We start from the raw sequence: 22,475 nt of genomic DNA, 5'->3' as shown, positions 1-22,475 counted from the left end.
TTTTAAGGTAAGGGGACCAAAACTGTATGCAGTATTCCAGTTGAGGCCTTACCAATACCCTGTACAACTGCAACAAAACCTCCCTGTTTTAAAACTCCAATCCCTTTGCAATAAAGACCAAAATCTGTTTACCTTCTTAAAAACTTGTTGGACCTGTCTGCTAGCCTTTTGTGATTCATGCACTAGAACCCAGATCCATCTGTACTTCATTCACCTACAGTCTCCCTCCGTTTAGATAATACTCTGCCTTTTGATTCCTCTTACCAAAACGCATGACCTCACACTTCGCCACATTAAACTCAATTTGCCAGGTTTTCGCCCATTCGCCCAATCTATCCATGTCCCATTGTAGAATCACAATATCCTCATTACAACATGCCCTTCCACCTACCTATGTACCATTGGCAAATTTGGGAACGTTATATACTGTTCCTTCCTCCAAGTCAATCATGTAAATAATGAACAATTGCGGCCAAGAACTGATCCCAGCGGTACTTCACTAGTTACATCTTTCCACTCTGAAAGGAACCATTTATCCAACTCTCCATTTTCGATAAGTCAGTTTTAAATCCATGCTAACTGACTTTCTCTGATTCCATGGGCTTTTATTTTATGCACTAGCTTCTTATGTGGCATCTTGCCAGAAGTGTTTTGGAAATACACTACATCTACAGGACCCCTCTACCTATTCACCTTGTTGCATCTTCAAAAAATTTAAGCAAATTTGTCACTTAACCTATTTACTTATAGATCCACTTCATCATGACATATTACAAGTGTATGTATTTAGAACATTTACCTTTTCATCTCTCAACTGTCCCAGACCCCACACACATGCACACACATGTATACAGGCGTGCATGTACGCACACACACACACATACACACATACACACACAGACACACACACACCTGTACAATAACACAGTATTCCCCCAAAATATTTGACATTTCACTGTAAAACGTCAACAATCAGTTTAAAGTGTCCATGGAAATAAGAGAAATAAAAAGACTTACTGGGATTTCCCCCACTTTGGATTCTTCCACGGTTAGGTGCACGCTGATTTAAAAGTTAGAAAGTTGTTTTTAATTATCCTGTTTTATATGGATAAACTACAGAAGTCATATAAACAAATGAATTGCAACAAACAAAGGGAAGACTTTGACAAATCATACTGGGACTGATGGAATGGCTGGTTATGGATGTTTTACATGATGCAACTATCAAATCTCAGCTGGAACTCTGGGGAAAAAAGCCCTAATTCAAAGTCCAACACTTGCTTACAAGGATACCTCTTCTGTAGCTGCATTAACAGCATTCTAGAGATAAGTTTCATACTTACTTTCTCCCTTCAGGAATTGATGAAGGGCTAGGAGAATGTAGACAGTAATTTATGTTGTATGGAGATTATGACAATAGAACCTGACCATTCTAAACTGTTTACTCACAAATCTATCTTTATAACACATACCTTACCAGACAACTCCATAAGGAACATAATATTTATACTATCTGATCTGAAGCAATCCTTAAGAACTGGGATATGGTATGTGGTGAAAAAATCAACATGAGGAAAAATCAACTTTTCCTCTTCCTTACAAACCCAACAGCATTGTTAAAAGTGGCCACTGAAGATCTGCTGCGGAGAGTAAGTTCCACTTTCACACTCAAGCCATCCTCCACTGTGCTGTGTGGTACGACCAATATGAAAATTGGGATAGATTGAAAACCATTCCAGCAGTGGGGCAATCTTAAGACTCTTTGGACCATCAGCATCAGGAGAATAGTAAACTATTACAACCAGTAACTTCGTGTCTTTCCATATGCCTCTTACTTCCATCATGATTTAAACCAGGTGATTCACCATCCTGACTTGGATCTGTATTGCTGTTCTTCATTGCTCCTTGGTGGAAATCTTGGAATGCCCTACCTAACAGTGCAGTGGGGACAGTTCAAGATAGTGCCTCACCACCATTTTCTCAAGGGCAGCTAGAGATGGGCAATAAGTTTTAACCTTGCTAGAAATGTTCATACTCCAAGAATGAATCAGAACAGTACAATCCCTGAGTTGTCCCCATTTATTACTTTAAGCAATTTATATTCAACAAATATGATTTGTGGAGAATTTCTCTTGTGATTGAGATCTCCAATGTGAGGGAATAATTAACATCATCTCTTTCTCACTGTACTCCTGGTGAAAACCACAGACGTACATTTGCTGTGAAGGTTCCATTCATACAGATAAATTGAAGTGCAGCTTACTTCAAAAACAGACAGATCTTTGAACATAAGAACATAAGTAAAGGGGGGGCTTTTTAGAACGGAGTTGAGGAGGAACTTCTTCACTCAAAGGGTGGTGAATCTCTGGAATTCTCTGCCCGTTGAAGTGGTGGAGGCTGCCTTGCTAAATATTTTTAAGACGCGGGTTAACATAAGAACATAAGAACATAAGAAATAGGAGCAGGAGTAGGCCATCTAGCCCTTCGAGCCTGCCCCGCCATTCAATAAGATCATGGCTGATCTGTCGTGTCTCAGTTCCACATTCCTGCCCTCTCCCCATAACCCTTAATCCCCTTGCCTATCAAAAACCTATCAACCCGCGTCTTGAATATATTTAGCAAGGCAGCCTCCACCACTTCAACGGGCAGAGAATTCCAGAGATTCACCACCCTTTGAGTGAAGAAGTTCCTCCTCAACTCCGTTCTAAACCGCCCCCCCTTTATCTTGAGGCTGTGCCCCCTAGTCCTGCTGTCCTTTCTGAGCGGGAAGAGGCCTCTCCACCTCTATCCTATCCATCCCATTCATCATCTTATATGTCTCAATGAGATCTCCCCTCATTCTTCTAAACTCTAACGAGTACAAGCCTAGTTTATTCAGCCTCTTCTCATAGTTCAACCCCCTCAACTCCGGTATCAGCCTAGTAAACCTCCTCTGCACTCCCTCCAAGGCCAAAGCTTTATACATATGTGTTTCACTATCTGAAGCAAAGGAGCAGAGTACTAATTGGAATAGAGTACTAAATCCTTGCTATTTGTTAATTATCACTACTGTTTTTTTGCATGGAACAAAATAATGTAGTTTGTAGCTTGAAATAATAAAGCTGGAATCTTTTTATAAAGAAATAAAAATGTCCTTCTTACCTATTCAAAGATACTGATCCATGAAGTCTCATGTCTGAAGTGAAGATCTGTCCGCGCATGCTGACTGTCTGTGATCAACACAATTTATGATAATAATGTTAACACATGATGACTTCACAAGAAAACAAATTTGAATCATCGTGTCGTTGCTTTTCTGTATTGAACCAAGGCACTTTTTACTGGGCAAGGTTCTTGCTGACATCTATGATCTTACATATTATTGGCCTTATTGAGGCGCATAGGATTCTCAGGGGGCTTGACAGGTAAATATTGAGAGGTTGTTTTCCCTTATGGGAGAGACTAGAAGTCTAGAACCAGAGGACATAACCTCGGGGGTAAGGGATTGTCCACTTAAGACAGAGACGAGGAGGAATTTACTCTTTCAAAGGGTTATATATCTGTGGAATTCTTTCCCTGCAAAGGGCTGTAGAGGTTGTATCATTAAGTATGTTCAAGACTGAGATAGACAGACTTTTAATCAGTAAGGGAATCAAGGGTTATGGGGATAAGGTGGGAAAGTGGAGTTGAAGATTATCAGCTGGAATTTTATTGGCCGCCCGACATGGCAATCGGAGTGGGCAAGGGGTGGAGCATTGGCAGATCCATTGACCTCAGGTGGGATTTTACTATTTCGGGGTGAACGAGACCATAAAATCTGGCTCGTATATCAGATCAATCATAATCCCATTGAGTGGCGGAGCACACTTCTGCTTCAATGTCTTATGGTCTTGCATTCATTATTCAAAGAATGGACCAAACTTGCTGAATATTACAAGATCAAGCTCTTCTATAATTGTCTTGCAAATTACTTAAAACAGAAATCCATAACTTTGACGTAATGGAATAGATTGAAGCAAACAGTGAAGTAGATTGTAGATCATTGTTGCAATTACAGTGCTGGACTTAATTAAGTTCAGACAAGCTTACATCTATAGACAACTCTTACTGGAATAAAATTGTTTTGAAGTAAAATGAACTGGGGTGTTTTCTCGTAAACAGGCATCTATAAATAGAAAATATACTACATTTGTTACTGGTTTTACAATCCTATTTTAAGAGATCACAAAAGCATACTATTTACCTGATGCCAGATTTGCCACCACTTCCTGTGGCAAAGTTAAATATTAGTAATGCTGACAAAACAAAAAACACTTTTGGCATTTGTGAGGTGGTATGGCGGTGGGTTGAGGGATGGGCGGGAGGGTGAGAAGGGGTTATTATCTGTGAACATTTTGATACAGTTTACTATTTCTTCTGTACATCAGGGAAAAAAAAGAGGTAATTAAGGATAGAAAAAAGGAGCCTGAGGCTATTCTTGTTATCATGGAAAATCCTAGAGATGTGGGTTATTTTGGAAGGGGAATGTCGGGCCTGGTAGATTGTGATGTGGGCAAGCCAGACCATAGAGTGATAGAATCCCCGCAGTGCAGAAAGAGACCATTCGGCTCATCGATTCTGCGCCGCATCTCCGACACAGCACACCACTCAAGTGCATCCCTCTGCCCAATGCCCCTAATCCTGTACGTTTACCATGTCTAAGCCACCTAATTTATACATCTTGGAGCACTAAGGAGCAATTTAGCGTGGTCAAGGCACCTAACCGGCATATCTTTGGACTGTGGGAGGATTCTGGAGCACCTGGAGGAAACCTACACACACACACGGGGAGAACATGCAGTCACACAGTCACCCAAGGCTGGAATTGAAACTGGACCCTTGGTGCTGTGAGGCAGCAGTACTAACCACTGTGCCACCATGTCAACCCTAGACAATAACTATCAGCTTGAAAGAAAATTGTGGTCAGTTAATCAGGCCGTTTGGCCCAACTGGTCCATGCTGACCATGATGCCCTCCCGTATAGTCCCAATTGCCCGTGATTGGCCCATGTCCCTCTAGCCCTTTGCCATCCATGTACTTATCTAAACGCTTTTTAAATGTTGGTTTCTACTCTAAAATTATTTTTCTGCTTCAAGTATAGCATAATTTTCTGTGAAATAAAAATCATACCTCAAACTTACAAGGAAACTAAGGTGGTGTGTTTTGGTTTTAAATGAGGTCTAAATCAGGAATGAACCCAGGTCTGTACAAACATGAATATACACAAAAAGCTTGATTGATCACTGTATTTTTCTGTTATAATCTTTCACTGCTATTTATTTATTTTTTTAATAGGAAAATTGAGCAAAGGTAACAACACTCACAATGCCCAGCACAAATAATTCCGCTTCGGATTTGTTCGGAAGGATTGCAAATACTTCAGTTGCAACAAACACATCAGCTCTGAGTTTTCCTGGAACAAGCCTCACTATTGGTTGCTTCGAAGCGCTTATCACGATTTTCATCAGCAGGTTGGGATACAGCATTGCAACCTGGAAGGAGTCAAAATCATCTTACACCAACATAAAAACTGATACTTGTAGAACTTATGGCAATATCTATTTGTTCAGCATCTCAAACAAAAGTGTGAAAGAGCAAATTAATGCACTTGTTTCCTTTCTGAATGTTTCTCAGACAGTTCCAGCTCCAAAAGTCTGTACATTGAGGTCACATTTTTGTGCAAAACAGGCATTTCTGTATGTCTAAAATAACGAATTATTAATAATAACTTTGCTGTGATTGACTCACAAAAGGCGTGATGGATTGGTTTTATCTTCAGATTGGTTGCTGTTGAGCATATCTTAGGAGAAGCAAATCAGATCTGAGACACAACCATTTATTAAAGAAAGCCGGTATGACAATCTGAAAATTTAACCTTGTTCAGGACTGCATTCTAAAGCAGCAAAGGAAGTGAGATACAAATAGAGCAGAATTTTCTCTTATTTTAACAATGGTGGATTTTCCAAACCCTCCACCCACCGCCATGATGTGTTTTGCGGTGGTAAAGGTGGCCGCCATTGGCTGGTGGAGGGATTAAAGATCCTGGAGATGGGCCCCACGACATCATGCTGGTGGCTTATCAGCAATCTTAGCCCCTGACAGATTGGGAGCATTTTCAAAGGACACCCCAATGTGTAAAAAAAAAGTCCTGTCCCCAAATACAGAAACCCCCTCCCTCAAGACACAAGGAAACCCCTGGGATCCAACACCTCAGGGGAAAGTTCCAGGGGGCAGTGTCAAGCCTGACTCTCCCTGAGAGCTGTACTTATCTCTGTGTGCCCGGTGGTGACCAGTGGTCAAGACTTGTTGTAAACCTACCAATGGGGTGTCATGCTGGCAAGGGGGGAATTCCTTATATGGGGAGTAGTACAGCGGGAAAGCCTGCTAATGGCAGTTAAATGTATGTTAATAGGGCTCCCACCCTTTCATGGCAGGAACCCCATCATGTCATTGACAGGGGGCAGGGACAATGTCAATGGAAAAGCCCATCGGCATAAAGCCATTGGATTGTTGCTCTTTCTGGCTATTCTGCTTACCAAAAACAGCAGTAGAAAATCTACTCCCCCCATCCCCCCACCCACATAGTAACTTATACAGAAACCTCCTGCAGTTCACAAACTCTCGCTTTGCAAATCCATTTATCCAGACAGAAGGTTTTGTACACCTGATCACGCACTGTGGCTCAAATCTTCATTCATACTTGTTGCAAAATATCTTCAGAAATTGGAAGGTTTCTCTTAAGATTCATTTTAAAATATCTGTTTCATCATCTCCAAGGGATTACAAATAAGGGAAAGAGTACTGTCGTCAGTGGCCAAGTTTCAAACACAATGTGTGGACCTTTACTGTCCTATTGTGACAGGGGTGAGGCTGTGAAATGTGGCGAGCCTTTCAAATGTCCATTGGCTTCATGGGGACAGGAAATTCTTAGCAATAGCAGGAGACCTTAAAATTCTGCCCAATACTAATTCAATGTGGGGAGTAGGAAGCAGTCAGCTGGTGAGCTACTTCACAGAATAATGCTTTGCAGATTTGAATTTGTTGAGACAGAAATATGGATTTGATTGGATGAAAAGGTTAAAAGTGCATGGAGCTTTTTTATGAAGTGTGAATAAGCTCAAAGACAAACTGCAAAATAACATGCTGGCAGAGCAATTATAAGCTGGGTAAATCTAAGACACTAATTGCTTGTTTCGATAATAAAGATTTTGTTTATGCTGATGGCATTCCAGGACATTGCTATTTATGTATTTAATGCGTGACTTTGAAGGTTGTCACTGTTCAGGAGAGTTTGGAAAAAATTGGACAGATTTCCAGATACGAAAAGCAAAGTAGGCAAGTAGCTTTGTGATGGCTGGAACCTATCCAATTCACTGCCATTATAAAGTATGTTCACTGTTCACTGTCTTCCTTGAAAGTATTCCTAAGTGTGTCACATACAATTAAATACAAACACTGCTGTTAAATGTATGTCAACTCTAGACCAGCATCTCCCACGACGATGGCATTGCTGCAACTGCCTCAGTACTCAATGCTGAAAACTGCCACTTTCCAGATACAATTTTACAACTCATCTGCTTCAACAACCAGTTCTTCACCCAGACACATGGAATAGCCATGGGGACCAAATTCGCACAGGTTCGAACAAGACCTCTTCATCGCACAGGACCTTCAACCGATGCTATACACTATTTACATTGATGACATTTTTTTCCTTTGGACTCGTGGTGAACAATCATTGAAACAACTATATGATGACATCAACAAGTTCCATCCCACCATCAGACTCACCATGGACTACTCTCCAGAATCGGTTACATTCTTGGACACACATCTCCATTAAGGACGGTCACGTCAGCGCTTCACTGTACTGCAAGCCCACAGATAACCTCATGATGCTCCACTTCTCCAGCTTCCACCCTAAACACATTAAATAAGCCATCCCATACGGACAATCTCTCTGTGTACACAGGATCTGCTCAGATGAGGAAGATCGCAACAGACACCTCCAGATGCTGAAAGATGCTCTCATAAGAACAAGATATGGTGCTTGACTCATCGATCGACAGTTCTGACGCGCCACAGCGAAAAGTTGCACTGATCTTCTCAGAAGACAAACATGGGACATGATGGACAGAGTACCCTTTGTCGCTCAATACTTCCCCGGAGCGGAGAAGCTACAACACCTTCTCCAGAGCCTTCAACATGTCATTGATGAAGGCAAACATCTAGCCCAAAGCCATCCCCACACCCCTACTTCTTGCCTTCAAACAACCACACAACCTCAGACCATTGTCTGCAGCAAACTACCCAGCCTTCAGAAAAACAATGACCACGACACCACACAACCCTGCCACAGCAAACTCTGCAGGACATGCCAGATCATCGACACGAATGTCATCATCTCACGTGAGAGCACCATCCACCAGGTACACGGTACATACTCTTGCAACTCGGCCAACATTGTCTACCTGATACGCTGCAGGAAAGGATGTCCTGAGGCATGGTACATTGGGGAGACCATGCAGACGCTGCGACAATGGATGAATGAACACCGCTTGACAATCACCAGTCAAGAGTGTTCTCTTTCTGTTGGGGAATACTTCAGCGGTCACGGGCATTTGGCCTCTGATCTTTGTGTAAGCGTTCTCCAAGGCTGCCTTCACAACACACGACAGCGCAGAGTCGCTGAGCAGAGACTTATAGCCAAGTGCCGCACAGATGAGGACGGCCTCAACTAGGATCTTGGGTTCATGTCATACTATCTGTAGCCCCCCCCCCATAACGACTTGCCAGGGCTTGCAAAATCTCACTAACTGTCCTGTCTGGAGACAATACACATCTCTTTAGCCTGTGCTTAATGCTCTCTCCACTCACACTGTCTGTACCTTTAAGATTTGATTACCTGTAAAGGCTCGAATTCCAATCATTATCACCTGATGAAGGGGCAGCGCTCCGAAAGCTAGTGGATTTTGCTACCAAATAAACCTGTTGGACTTTAACCTGGTGTTGAGACTTCTTACTGTGTTAAATGTATGGTCATAGCAAGTTCTGGCAATACCAACATTTGGGTGACTAAGCAGAAGTGCATTTTAGGCAATTGCCTGTACCCACAGTGAATGTTGATATAGATTGGGAGAGAGTAGGGGTGTGTTATAGTTTCTGGGTAATCATTATTTAATTAATTGAAAATGCTGTACTTTACTGTTGCCTTTATTCTTGTGTGTTTTAAAGTCTAATAACCATTTTGTTATTTTTTTATTTATTAATGTCACAAGTAGGCTTACATAACACTGCAATGAAGTTACAGTGAAAATCCCCTATTCGCCACACTAGGGTGTCAGTTTGGCTACACTGAGGGAGAATTTAGCTTGGTCAATGCACCTAACCAGTATATCTTTCGGACTTTGGGAGGAAATTAGACCACCTAGAGGACATCCACACAGACACAGGGAGAACGTGCAGATTCCACATAAAAGGTGAGCCTAGGCGCAAATTGAACCCAGATCCCTGGTACTGTGAGGCAGCAGTGTTAACCACTGAGCCACCATAACTTACAATAAGACTCAATATCTTTCCTTACCAGATTTCATCTCGTTTCTCACATTTCTTTGTCCAAATCACAAAAATAGTGAAAAACCAGCGTTCGGGATTTCCCTCCTGATATTTGGGAAGTCCTCATACTGGGCATCAGTAGGGTTTGTAACAGCAGATTACATTTGGATTTACTTTTATACTTTATTCCAATTCAATCCAGTCAAATCAAATCCAATTCAGAGTCCCAACAAGTTGAGGCATTCCCAATCCAAGCTGACGAGACAGGGCTCTCACCTCTTGTCTTGGGCTTGATCTACATGATCCAAGCTGATTGCAGTAGGTATAGCTCCTCCTCCAAGGCTTGATCTTATTTGCATCTTAGCCAGAAGGCCGAGATGACGCTTTAAGAAATTGCTTCAAGTGAAGCCGAAATGTAACCCAATGACTTCAACCAAGCGCAGCATGTTATGCCACACTTGATCTTAGCCAAAAGGCGAGAAGCAACATTTGGATTTCTGTGAGAAGCTTTGGGGATGGGCCATTCACATTCAATTAAGTTGATTTGCCTTGGTGGGCTATTTCCAGGCAGTGTGACCCCTTTCTGATAGCCTTGTAATTTGCAAGATGATATAATGTAAATTTTCAGCCACTTTTACAACTGCTGTTTACGTCACTGAAGAATACTATTGTCAGTCTCTTTGAAACCTATCCTGTGGTTCAGCCCAGTCATTTTTTTGCTATTAAACATCATTTGATAGCAATAGCATTACATTCAAATGTTGATGAAATGATTGCAGCCCAGCAGTCAATGATGCTGTTTTAGGGATTACACAATGACCAGTGAAACTGTGGTGCAGTGCTGAACATGAAAGAAAGATGTTTCAAAGTGTATTAGAAAATGATGGTGAAAGGTGCTGCCTATGTTTATAATTTTAGGTCGCTAGCTTTTGTGAACTTTCCAAGTATGAGGGAGGAATGAGGAAGAAAACAGTTGTTTTCAAACGTGAGGAATAAATAACTTCAAAGAGTGCAAAAATATTTGTAATATATAATAATTTGAAAAATGCAATGTGTAGATTTGTAGAAAGGACTCATACATCCAGAAAAACATGAATATTCATTAGTATAATTTGAATTGATACAAACACAAATATTTTACGTTACTGCTCGTGGAAATCAAAATATTTAATTGGTACCTTGGGTATGAAATGTGCCAGATCGGATGTGTTGAGCCGAAATGGTATGTCCTTTGGAACCTGAAAAGAGATAGAAAAATGTAACATCCAGTTGAGGTATCGATACAGTCTGAGAATAAATGAGGAATTCTTCCTACTGTGCTGTTGAGTTTGGATTCTGACCCTGATGTTTTAGCTATCAATCATCCTGATGGATGGTGCACATTTTTAACACTTGATTCATTCAGTTGTTAAGAGCATGTGAAGTCACACTGCATCAAGATTTGTTTGGTACATTATTTACGGACAATGAGAATTGGGTGGAATTTAATGGCTTCGGAAGTCCTGGCACTGAAAATCCCACCCAAGGTCAATGGACCTTCCCGTTGTCCGCTCCTCACCAGGCAAGATTGTTCCCTTCCTGTTGGCGAACACTTCAGCGGTCACGGGCATTCGGTCTCTGCTCTTCGGGTAAACATTCTCCAACGCTGCCTTCACGACGTACAACAGCGCAGAGTCGCTGAGCAGAGACTGATCGCCAAGTTCCGCACACATGAGGACGGCCTCAACTGGGGTCTTGGGTTCATGTCACACTATCTGTAACCCCTATGACTTGCCTGGACTTGCAACATCTCATTTACTGTCCTGTCTGGAGACAATACACATCTCTTTAACCTATGCTTAATGCTATCTCCACTCACATTGTCTGCACCTTTAAGAGTTGATTAGCTGATTAGCTGTAAAGACTCACATTCTAATCAGTATTCTGTAAACTGTGTGTGCCTTTATATGCCCTGTTTGTGATCAAAACTCTCCACGCACCTGACGAAGGAATGGCGTTCTGAAAGCTAGTGGCGTTTACTATCAAATAAACCTGTTAGACTTTAATCTGGTGTTGTGAGACTTCTTACTGTGTTTACTCCAGTCCAATGTCAGCATCTCCACTCCAGGTTGCTGGCCAGCCCGATCGCTAGCCTTCTCTGCAACTCTGATCACTGGCCTCCTGGACCTCCCCAGGCTAGTCCCAATGTCCCCACTCCACTGGCCAGTCCCAAGCTCCCCAACCCCCACTTACCCCACCCCCACCTCTGGACAGTCCTATCCCCCCATTCCCCTGATCCCGATGAGCAGCTCTGACCACCCCTGGCAGCCCCAATCTCCCCTTGACCGACAACCATGTCCACACTCCGTCCCCTCTCAGCAACTGCAACCCCCCTCCCTCTGATGTCCAGCCTCAATTGCCCTGACTCCCTTTCTCCCCACTGATCCTCTGACAGAGCAGCAGCGGGGCCCTCCCCCCACTGCCCAACAAGCACCCTCCCTCCCAGTAAATCCTCCCCCGAGTATGCCCAACCCCCTTCATACTGCCCAATGCCTAGTCAGCAGTGCCAGTTTGTCACTTGGGCAATGCAAGGGTCCCAGTCATCCCGATCACATTACCTTTAACCTCGGGGGGGGCAGAGACCGGGGGGGCTGCCTCAATAGCCTCTCTTTCCTCCAACAAAGTTGGGTCGCCTGTCCCCATTTGTGGAAAGCAGGAGTAAACCCCACTGGATGAAGCCATTCCAGGCGGTGGGTTGGGGTGAAGGGCGGGGTTGGAGGGGTGGGTGGTCGGAGAGGAGTAATATGGCCACATAGCCTGTCATGGTAATTATTTGCTAAATTTAACTCAGAGAGTTACATAATATTAGATGTTGTTTAGGAATGGGGGGGGGGGCGGCAGTTGGGGGATAGGGTGTTAGAGTTCAGGAATGTAGGTAGTTGGGAACAAAGTGGTAGTTTCATGTAATACTCTGTATATACAGCCATCAGTATACTTAAATATTGTAGTGTATTAAGTCCTTGGTGTGTGTATATTTTTTTATATTGATAAATATTAATTACTAATTGTTCACACAATGACTGGATTATTTCTCCCAGGCTCACATAACTTTCTCATAATAAACCACATTGAAAATATACACCACTAAGAACTGGTGGGATTTTGAAAAGCAGATTTTCTTGGGTGTAGGGGAAGAGAGAGTGAGGAGAGTGAGGGTGCAGTTGATGTTATCTACATGGACCTTAGCAAGGCCTTTGACAAGGTACTGCATGGTAGGTTGTTACATAAAGTTAAATCTCATAGGATCCAGGGTGAGGTAGCTAAATTGGCTTGATGACAGAATGTGGAGATGCTGGCGTTGGACTGGGGTAAGCACAGTAAGAAGTCTCACAACACCAGGTTAAAGTCCAACAGATTTATTTTGTAGCACAAGCCACAAGCTTTCAGAGCGCTGCCCCTTCATCAGGTGCGTGGGAGGTCTATTCACAAATAGGGCATATAAAGACACAAACGCAATTTACAAAATAATGGTTGGAATGCAAGTCTTAAAGGTACAGACAATGCGAGTGAAGAGAGGGTTAAGCACAAATTAAAGAGATGTGGATTGTCTCCAGCCAGGACAGTTAGTGAGATTTTGCAAGCCCAGGCAAATCGTGGGGATTACAGATAGTGTGACATGAACCCTCTCTCCACTTACATTGTCTGTACCTTTAAGACTTGATGACCTATAAAGACTTGCATTTCAATCATTATTTTGTAAATTGAGTTTGTGTCTTTATATGCCCTGTTTGTGAACAGAACTCCCACTCACCTGATGAAGGAGTAGCACCCTGAAAGCTTGTGGCTTGTGCTACCAAATAAACCTGTTGGACTTTAACCTGGTGTTGATGACAGAAGTTGGAGGGTGGTTGTCGAGGGTTGTTTTTCAAACTGGAGATCTGTGACCAGCAGTGTGCCTCAGGGTCACTGGTGCTGGGTCCACTGTTATTTGTCATTTATTTTAATGATTCGGATGAGAATATAGAAAGCATGGTTAGTAAATTTTCAGATGACATCAAGATTGGTGGCACAGTAGATAGTGAAGAAGGTTATCTTGGATTGCAATGGGATCTTGATCAATTGGGCCAGTGGGCTGACAAATGGCAGATGGAGTTTGATTTAGATAAATGCGAGGTGATGCATTTTAGTAGATTGAACCAGGGCAGGACTCACTCACTGAGTGGTAGGGTGTTGGGGAGAGTTATAGAACAGAGAGATCTAGGGATACAGGTTCATAGCTCCTTGAAAGTGGAGTCACAGGTGGACAGAGTAGTGAAGCATGCTTGCTTTCATTGAATACAGGAGTTGGGATGGCTTGTTCAAGTTATACAAGACACTGATAAGTTCTCTCTTGGAATACTGTGTACAGTTCTGGTCACCTTATTATAGAAAGGATATTATTAAACTAGAAAGAGTGCAGAAGAGATTTACTAGGATACTACCAGGATTTGATGGTTTGAGTTATAAGAAGAGGCTGGATAGACTGGGACTTTTTTCCTCTGGAGCATAGAAGGTTGCGAGGTGATCTTATAGATATCTATAAAATAATGAGGGGCATAGATCAGCTAGATAGTAAATATCTTTTCCCAAAGGTGAGGGGTCTAAAACTAGAGGGCATAGGTTTAAAGTGAGAGGGGAGAGATACAAAAGGGTCCAGAAGATCAATTTTTTTCATACAGAGGGTGGAACAAGCTGCCAAAGGTAGTAGTAGAGGTGGGTACCATTTTGTTTTTTAAAAAGCATTTAGACAATTACATGGTCAAGATGGGAATAGAGGGATATGGGCCAAATGTGCGCAACTGGGACCAATTTAAAAAACGGACGACATGGATGAGTTGGTAGAAGGGCCTGTTTCCATGTTGTAAACCTCAATGACTCTAAATGGAACCAGGTGAGGAGGTGTGTGAGTTAAGATTAAGTGCCTCTTCCCCAGTCACTGGGCAATGGATGTATCATTCTTCCCCTTTGATGCTATTCCCTCTCTGGAGTTGGTTTTCCGCATAAACCTGTCAATTTCCTTATCTCTCCACTTTGAAGTTATCTTTTCAATACCCCCACTGTTTTCACCTAGTCACTTAGGTAAACACATGTTTTTCTCAGTGATATGCCAATTTGCATCTCAATATCTCTTCAAACATCTATATCAACTCTCCTCTTTTATACCAATTTCATCTTTTTAATTTTAATTTTCCCCAATTCTTAAACAGCCATGGCTATTGTCTCACTAATACATTTTCTATGTATGATTGGTGCAGTTAATATGGATGCCAGCAAGAGGATTACAGGGCAGACCATAATCCAACCAAAAAAAAATTACAGGAAGAACTATGTGAACTGCGTAACTCACTTAGGTGGTTCTTGTTATTCAATGTTACGTAGTTTATAGACACAGTCACACTGCAGTGGAGAAGTGTGGGAAACTGCAGGCCCATGATTTGAATGTTATGTTGATATAAAATCGGGGGTACAAACTCCCAGTGTTGCACCAAATTCTGACCAGTGGCATGAAATTGCTTGGAGAAGAGTTTCACACTGGCTGGAATATAATCTCAGCCAGCATTACGAAAAATATATCTCAAAGTTCGGGCAGAATTTTACAGTCCTTCCCGCTGGCAGGATCTTCCAAGGTTGAAGGTGAACCTTCTCTATGGTGGGTTCCACTCTGGCAGGATGGGTCATGCAAAATACTGTAGCTATTGGAGGACCACAAGATCCCATTGGCAGCTGAAGGTGAGCTGCATCCGCCCTTGACGTCAGAAGAGGGCAAGTAATTTCCAAAGACAAAGCATGGACTGGGAGTGTGACTTGTATTTCCCGGAGAGGAAGGATTGTTTGACCATTGCAGATTTTCTTTGCAACCAGTACTCTCCAAAGAAAATCACTTACCATATCATCTGTGATGTTCAAATGAAAAGCTCCAGCTGAAAAATATGCAAATCCTCCCGTGTTAACAAAATACTCCGACAGTCCAAGGATGAGCATATAGTCGGTGGAATTTGGGAGGTTAAATGATTGTGCAGTAAATGGAGACTCCAAATGGTGTTGGACATCATACAATTCACCCTAAGGGACATCACATAAGATTCGCTGTAATTCCAGAACTGATTGATTATAAACTCAGCAGAAAGAAATGAGAAGTTTTCAGGCTAGCCTGTACCAAATAATCAGTTAGCCCAATTGGTTGGAGACCAATTCGTGATGCAAAGCAATGCCAACAGCACGCAGTCAATTCCTGTACTGTCTGAGGTTATTTGTGAAGGCCCTGCCTTCTCAACTGTGCCCCTCGCCTGAGATGTGGTGAGCCTCAGGTTAAATCACCACCAGTCAGTCTCTCCCTCAAAGGGGAGAGCAGCATTTTTCATCTGGAACGATGGGAACTTTACTTTTTTACCCAATAACTGAATCCCCAAAAAACCAAATAATTGAATCCCCAAATATAATGCTACAATACTGAACTATTTTACAAGGTGATGTGGAATTATTGCACAATATTCAAGGCAATTTCCAGTATACTTCAACAATTCAAAGTTTTTCATCATTAAATGTACTGCTTTCTTGTTCAATATATATTTGTACTTATTGCTGAACCCATACTTGCATAATTTTAAAATACCAACTAATCTCCTAAGGGAAATTTTTGAGTTTAGTTTTCAGATTAGAGGATAACTGAGCCATGACAGGCGGGACCAGCAAGAATATGGAATGGGACTTAAAGGAACAATTAGAAAGGCAGGAGGACATTGGGGTGGAGTGAAGCAAGGAGGAGTAAAAGGAAAGTGGGATAAGATAGTGAGAGGGAGAGGATACGAGGTAAAGAAGGGTGGAAGGTGATGAAATGAGGTACCGGGAATTAATGGATAGAAAGAAAGAAGTGACATGGAGTCAACAAATTTATAGTCATTTATGGAGAATAGCTATCTCAAGCTACTTTGAATGAACAGTCACTAGAGGGTGTAGGAGAGACACCACGGAGCAGGGGTTTTCTGACTTTCTTCCTAAATACCTTATGTATTTCGAAGCTAAAAAGATCAAAACAGTATTTACATGGGAGTAATGTGTTGCATTGCTGCAAATACTGAACACAGTAGCAACAATCATAATTGATATTGCATGTTCGTGATTTTAAACTGGATTTTACCACAGACAAAAACTAATAATAATTTAGATAGGGGGCATCATTGGCTGGGCCAACATTTATTGCCAATCCCTGAGGGCAATTAAGGGTCAACCACATTGCTGTACATCTGGAGTCACATGTAGGCCAGAGCCCGTAAGGACGACACATTTCATTCCCTAAAGGACATTAGTGAATCAGATAGGTTTTTATGACAATCGACAATTGTTTCATGGTCATCATTCCAGATTTGTGTTAAATTCAAATTTGACTATCTACCATGGCTGGGATTTGAACAGTGATCCGCAAAACATTACCCCAGGTCTCTGGATTACTAGTCTAGCAACAATACTACTTATGCCACTGCCATCCTTTTAAATGCAGAGTAGATTGAAAGAGCCAGAATGGCAGATAATGCACATAGCCAGAAACTGAAAAAGTGCCATCACGTCAGCAGGGAATGTGGAACAGCACACTTTGTTACAGGTAAACGTTTTGCTGTTGGTTGGTTCATGTTTTTGAGAGATAGTGTTAGTATTGGTTATATTTTTGATGGTTAACGTAAGTATTTTGTTTATTAGTTTGTTTAGTGTTAGTGGTTAGGGTTTTAGTGTTGTTGTAAACAGATATATAGCTTGAAAGCATGAAGAATAAATGGACTAATTTAGCAAGACAGCTGGGGCTGTAGCGTGAACATCACGCACCATATGAGAAGTGTGCCTCCTTGTGCATCCTGGAAAGCCACATAATGCTGGAAGTTCCCCAACTGCTTGAGGTCAAATTGAGTATTTTTGAGCTTCAGCTGGTCTTGCTCCAGGAAATTAAGAGTTTTGTAACAGATTTCACATGTTAGTCAACCACAGCGGCTGACAGTTCAGTTAAGAAGGGGCAACCACCAGGCAGACTAAAAAGAACAGGGAACTGGGAGGAGTGCTCACAAATCTGTATTAAATGTGGGAGTGCAGTCAAAGACAAATCCAAGGCACAGTAAATGATTCAGTTGCACAGGAATGCACAATAAATTGTAGAAGTGCAGTTCTTATGGGAAATCTATCATCACATAAAAAGACAGGTTTTCAGAAGCCACAGACATGATCCAGAACTGGAAGTTTCTACTTAATCGGAAGATGAGGGGCTTATGATTCTATCACATTAGAACTTTATAGAAGGTCGAGAACAAAGAAATTAGAGTGAGAGTCAGGAGAAAAGAAGGGCATGCATTCACATAGTGGCTGTTGTAATCACCAGACATACCAAAGAGCTTCGTGACCAAGAAGTACTTTTGAACTGTAATCATTGTAATAACGTAGGAAATGGAGCAGTCAATTTGCACACAGCAAAGTCCCACAAACAGCAATGTGATAATGACCGGATCATCTGTTTTTTGTGATTCTGATTGAGGGTTAACTCCCCTACAAAGTAGTGCTGCCAGGCTTGGATTCCCTCAGTGGCCATCACTTGTATGATACCCCCTGAAGATTGTACATCATATCACACTGGGTGTAATGACCCTCAACCTTATATCCCCCTGCGGGTACCTCCATCCACAGCTAACCCTCTCTTTACCTTACTGTCCTTGTGGCTTGATGTCCCATTGAGTGGGAACTTCCAGTGCTGAGCAAGGGATTACCATTTCCTTATCTATTCTGGATTCTATTCTAACAAGAGAAGGACAAAGTAGTTTTGTCCCCATAGATACTTTCAAAATGTCAAGATTATACAATTTTTAAGCAGTTGGTTTTGTCCAGGTTACGTCCGTGGAGTTAATACATTTATAGCTATTTTAAATGATCTGGAAGCTCTGCAGAAAAGCATGTTTTAAAATAAATGGCAGCACGTTTGAAAATGCAGGTCTGAGAAAACTGAACCTGACTCTAGAAAATTACTTCCTAATCAAATGTTGATAACATTATAATTTTTGTCAGTTGTAGAAACCCTACCTTAATGGGAAAATCAATGGAATTAGTTGTGATTTCCAGCTCTGCAACTAATGAATAATCAAGTTCTACATACTTATCCAGTTGCTTTGAAACTGTGAAAAAAAAAACACAAACTGTAAAACCAGCGAAAGTCAACAACACAATAACTGAATATTTCCTCTGATAGCCTTATGAAGTGTACTTACTCTTCAGTCCCTGAATGAAGGTGTCAAGCTTTCCAATTATATTTTTAAATTCCCCGCACAACTGCATAATAAATAAAACAAAAAATTAAAATCATAAGGAGAAAAGATATACGGAGAAATTCACCAACATTCCTTCCAGTTTTTTTTTAAATAACTTCAGTTTTTGAATTTAGTGCAACAGCATTCTGCCATTATTATAATTTATAAGAAAGTATGGAACAAGAAATAACACTAATTTACTTCTGCCTTAAGATAAGTTAGAGTTCCTTAGCTTCTTGTTAAATCTGATGGACGGTGTGTGAATGCATGCTCCCAGCACAGGAAACCACACTTGTGCTCCCCATATCTTAACCTGCATATTTGTCCCATTCACCCTTCACCTTTGAGCTCATTGACTTACAAGTGGGCTCCATGTCCACCAATGTGTCAGCTTTAAAATTCCCATCCTTGTTTTCAATTATCTCTAACTTCTTCCAACCCTATAGCACTACTAGATATTGTATTCCTCCAAACCTGACTTCTTCATCCCTATTTCTTTCGTGGTGTTATGCCTTAGGCCACCCAAGCCCTAAACTGTAGAATTATCCTTTCCAAACTTCTTTACCTCTTCACTTGTCTTGCCTTTTTAGAATTGAACTTAAACTTGTCTATTTGACCTAATGTTTGGTCATCTGCCCTAATGTCTGCTTCCTTGGCTTGGTATTAATTTTTTTGTCCAATTAGTTCCTTGTATGCCTTGGGATGCTCTTTTATATTTGAGGTACTATATAAATGTAAGCTGTTTTTGCTCCCCATGATTTTCCCCAAGATAGAAGATAAGTTTTCTGATGTGCATTCAGGGTCATGCAAGGAGAATTGGGAAATTAGCCTTCTCTAATCATTTGTGACCCTTTCAGAATTTCCCAATGCTTTTGTACCTTTTCTCAAAGACCTGATAGTTGGATATAACAGTTTACACAAGGTTATGCCAATACTTTACAGATTGAACATCTTACTTGTTTGCAATTATATTGATGATCCAATAATAATCCCCAATATTTATTGGGCTTTACTGCGACAAAACTGCGTTAAGTTTTTCATAGAATCCCTGCGGTGCAGAAGGATTCATGAATTGGAGATGCCGGCGTTGGACTGGGGTAAACACAGTAAGAAGCCTCACAACACCATGTTAAAGTCCAACAGGTTTATTTGGTAGCAAAAGCCACTAGCTTTCAAAGCACTGCTCCTTGGTCAGGTAAGTGGGAGTTCTGTTCACAAACACGCAGATAAAGACACAAACTTAATTTACAAAATGGTTGGAATGTGAATCTTTACAGGTAATCAAGTCTCAAAGGTCCAGACAATATGAGTGGAGAGAGGGTTAAGCACAAGTTAAAGAGATGTGTATTATCACCAGCCAGGACAGTTAGTGAGATTTTGCAAACCCAGGCAAGTCATGGGGGTTACAGATAATGTGACATGAACCCAAGATCCTGGTTGAGGCAATCCTCATGGGTGTGGAACTTGGCTATCAGTCTCTGCGTTGTCGTGTGTCATGAAGGCTGCCTTGGGGAACGCTTACCCAAAGATCAGAGGCCGAATGCCCGTGACCGTTGAAGTTTTCTCCAACAGGAAGAGAACACTCTTGCCTGGTGATTGTCGAGCAGTGTTCATTCATCTGATGTCATAGCATCTGCATGGTCTTCCCAATATAACATGCCTCAGGACATCCTTTCCTGCGGCATATCAGGTAGACAGTGTTGGCCGAGTTGCAAGAGTATGTACCATGTACTTGGTGGATGGTGTTCTCACGTGAGATGATGGCATCTATGTCGATGATCCAGAACGTCTTGCAGAGGTTGCTGTGGCAGGGTTGTGTGCTGTCATGGTCACTGTTCTCCTGAAGGCTGGGCAGTTTGCTGCGGACAATGGTCTGTTTGAGGTTGTGCGGTTGTTTGAAGGCAAGAGGTGGGGGGTGTGTGGACAGCCTTGGCGAGATGTTTGTCTTCCTCAATGACATGTTGAGACCCCGGAGAAGATGTCGTAGCTTCTCCGCTCCAGGGCAGTACTGGACGACAAAGGGTACTCAGTACGCCGTATCCCGTGTTTGTCTTCTGAGGTCAGTGCGGTTTTTTGCTTTTGTCTGTAGGGGATGGCTTCTTTAACATGTTTAGGATGGAAACTGGAGAAGTAGAGCATTGTGAGATTATCTGTGGGTTTGCGGTACAGTGAAGAGCTGAGGTGGCCATCCTTGATGGAGATGCGTGTGTCCAAGTACGCAACCGATTCCGGAGAATAGTCCATGGTGAGTCTGATGGTGGGATGGAACTTATTGATGTCATCATATAGTTGTTTCAATGATTGTTCACCATGATTAAAAAGGAAGAAAATGTCATCGATGTATCTAGTGTATAGCATCGGATGAATGTCCTGTGCGATGAAGAGGTCTTGTTTGAACCTGTGCATGAAGATGTTGGCAATATTGAGGTGCGAATTTGGTCCCCATTGCTATTCCGTGTGTCTGGATGAAGAACTGGTTGTTGAAGATGAAGACATTGTGGCCCAGGATAAAACGGATGAGTTGTAAAATTGCATCTGGAAACTGGCAGTTGCTGGCGTTGAGTACTGAGGCAGTTGCAGCCATCGTCGTGGGGATTGCTGGTGTAAGTGTCAAGACATCCACTGTGATGAGGACTGCTCCATGTGTGAGTTTCTGTAGGAAGTCCGTAGTGTCACGACAAAAGCTGGGGGTTCTTTGTACAATGGGTTTCAGGATGCCCTCAACATAGCCGGAGAGATTCATGCACAGGGTCCCATTGCCTGATATGATGGGGTGGCCGGGTGTGTTTGCCTTGTGTAGCTTTGGTAGGCAGTAGAGCTCTCCAATGTGGGGAGTATGTAGGATGCTCCACTTCTCCAGCTTCCACCCTAAACACGTTAAGTAAGCTGTCCCCTACGATCAAGCCATCCGTATACACAGTATCTGCTCAGATATCAGGGATCTCAACAGACACCTCCAGATGCTGAAAGATGCCCTCATAAGAACAAGATATGACGCTCAACTCAACAATTGACAGTTCTGACACACCACAACGAAAAACTGCACTGACCTCCTCAGAAGACAAACACAGGACACGGCGGACAAAGTACCCTTCGCATCTAATACTTCCTCTGAGTGGAGAAGTTACAACATCTTCTTTGCAGCCTTTAACATGTCATTGATGAAGACAAACGTCTTGCAAAGGCCATCCCTACACCCTCACTTCTTGCCTTCAAAAAGACACACAACCTGAAACAGACCATTGTCCACAGCAAACTACCCAGCCTTCAGGAGCACCATGACCACAACATCACATAAGCCTGCCACAGCAACCTCTGCAAGATGTGCCGGATCATTGACATGGATGCCATCATCTCACGTGAGAACACCATCCATCAGGTTCATGGTCCATACTCTTGCAACTCAGCCAACGTTGTCTACCTGATATGTGGGGAAAGGATGTCCTGAGGCATGATTCATTGGGGAGACCATGCAGACGCTATGACAATGGATGAATGAACACTGCTCGACAATCACCAGGCAAGAGTGTTCTCTCCTTGTTGAGGAACACTTCAGCGATCATGGGCATTCAGCCTCTGATCTTCGGGTAAGCATTCTCCGAGGTG

At 42.2% G+C, this 22,475-nt stretch overlaps 1 protein-coding gene across 1 annotated transcript in view; it reads right to left on the bottom strand.

Annotated features, from left to right (window-relative positions):
• The window catches only part of LOC145353682 (bactericidal permeability-increasing protein-like), a 47,405-nt gene that overhangs the window by 11,364 nt on the left and 13,566 nt on the right, over positions 1–22,475 (bottom strand). Inside the window, exons 6-12 of the mRNA XM_080204454.1 lie at positions 18,831–18,891; positions 18,646–18,737; positions 15,478–15,654; positions 10,752–10,811; positions 5,343–5,510; positions 3,142–3,209; positions 1,018–1,060 (exon numbers count right to left, since the gene is read on the bottom strand). Coding sequence (XP_080060580.1) covers positions 1,018–1,060; positions 3,142–3,209; positions 5,343–5,510; positions 10,752–10,811; positions 15,478–15,654; positions 18,646–18,737; positions 18,831–18,891 — 669 coding nt within the window. The remainder of the gene's footprint in view (positions 1–1,017; positions 1,061–3,141; positions 3,210–5,342; positions 5,511–10,751; positions 10,812–15,477; positions 15,655–18,645; positions 18,738–18,830; positions 18,892–22,475) is intronic.

The sequence above is a fragment of the Carcharhinus amblyrhynchos genome, chromosome 16, assembly GCF_965287045.1.
Source record: "Carcharhinus amblyrhynchos chromosome 16, sCarAmb.v2.hapA, whole genome shotgun sequence".
NCBI lineage: Eukaryota > Metazoa > Chordata > Chondrichthyes > Carcharhiniformes > Carcharhinidae > Carcharhinus > Carcharhinus amblyrhynchos.
Note: the sequence above shows the minus strand (reverse complement) of the source record. Positions and strands in the feature narration are given on the sequence as shown.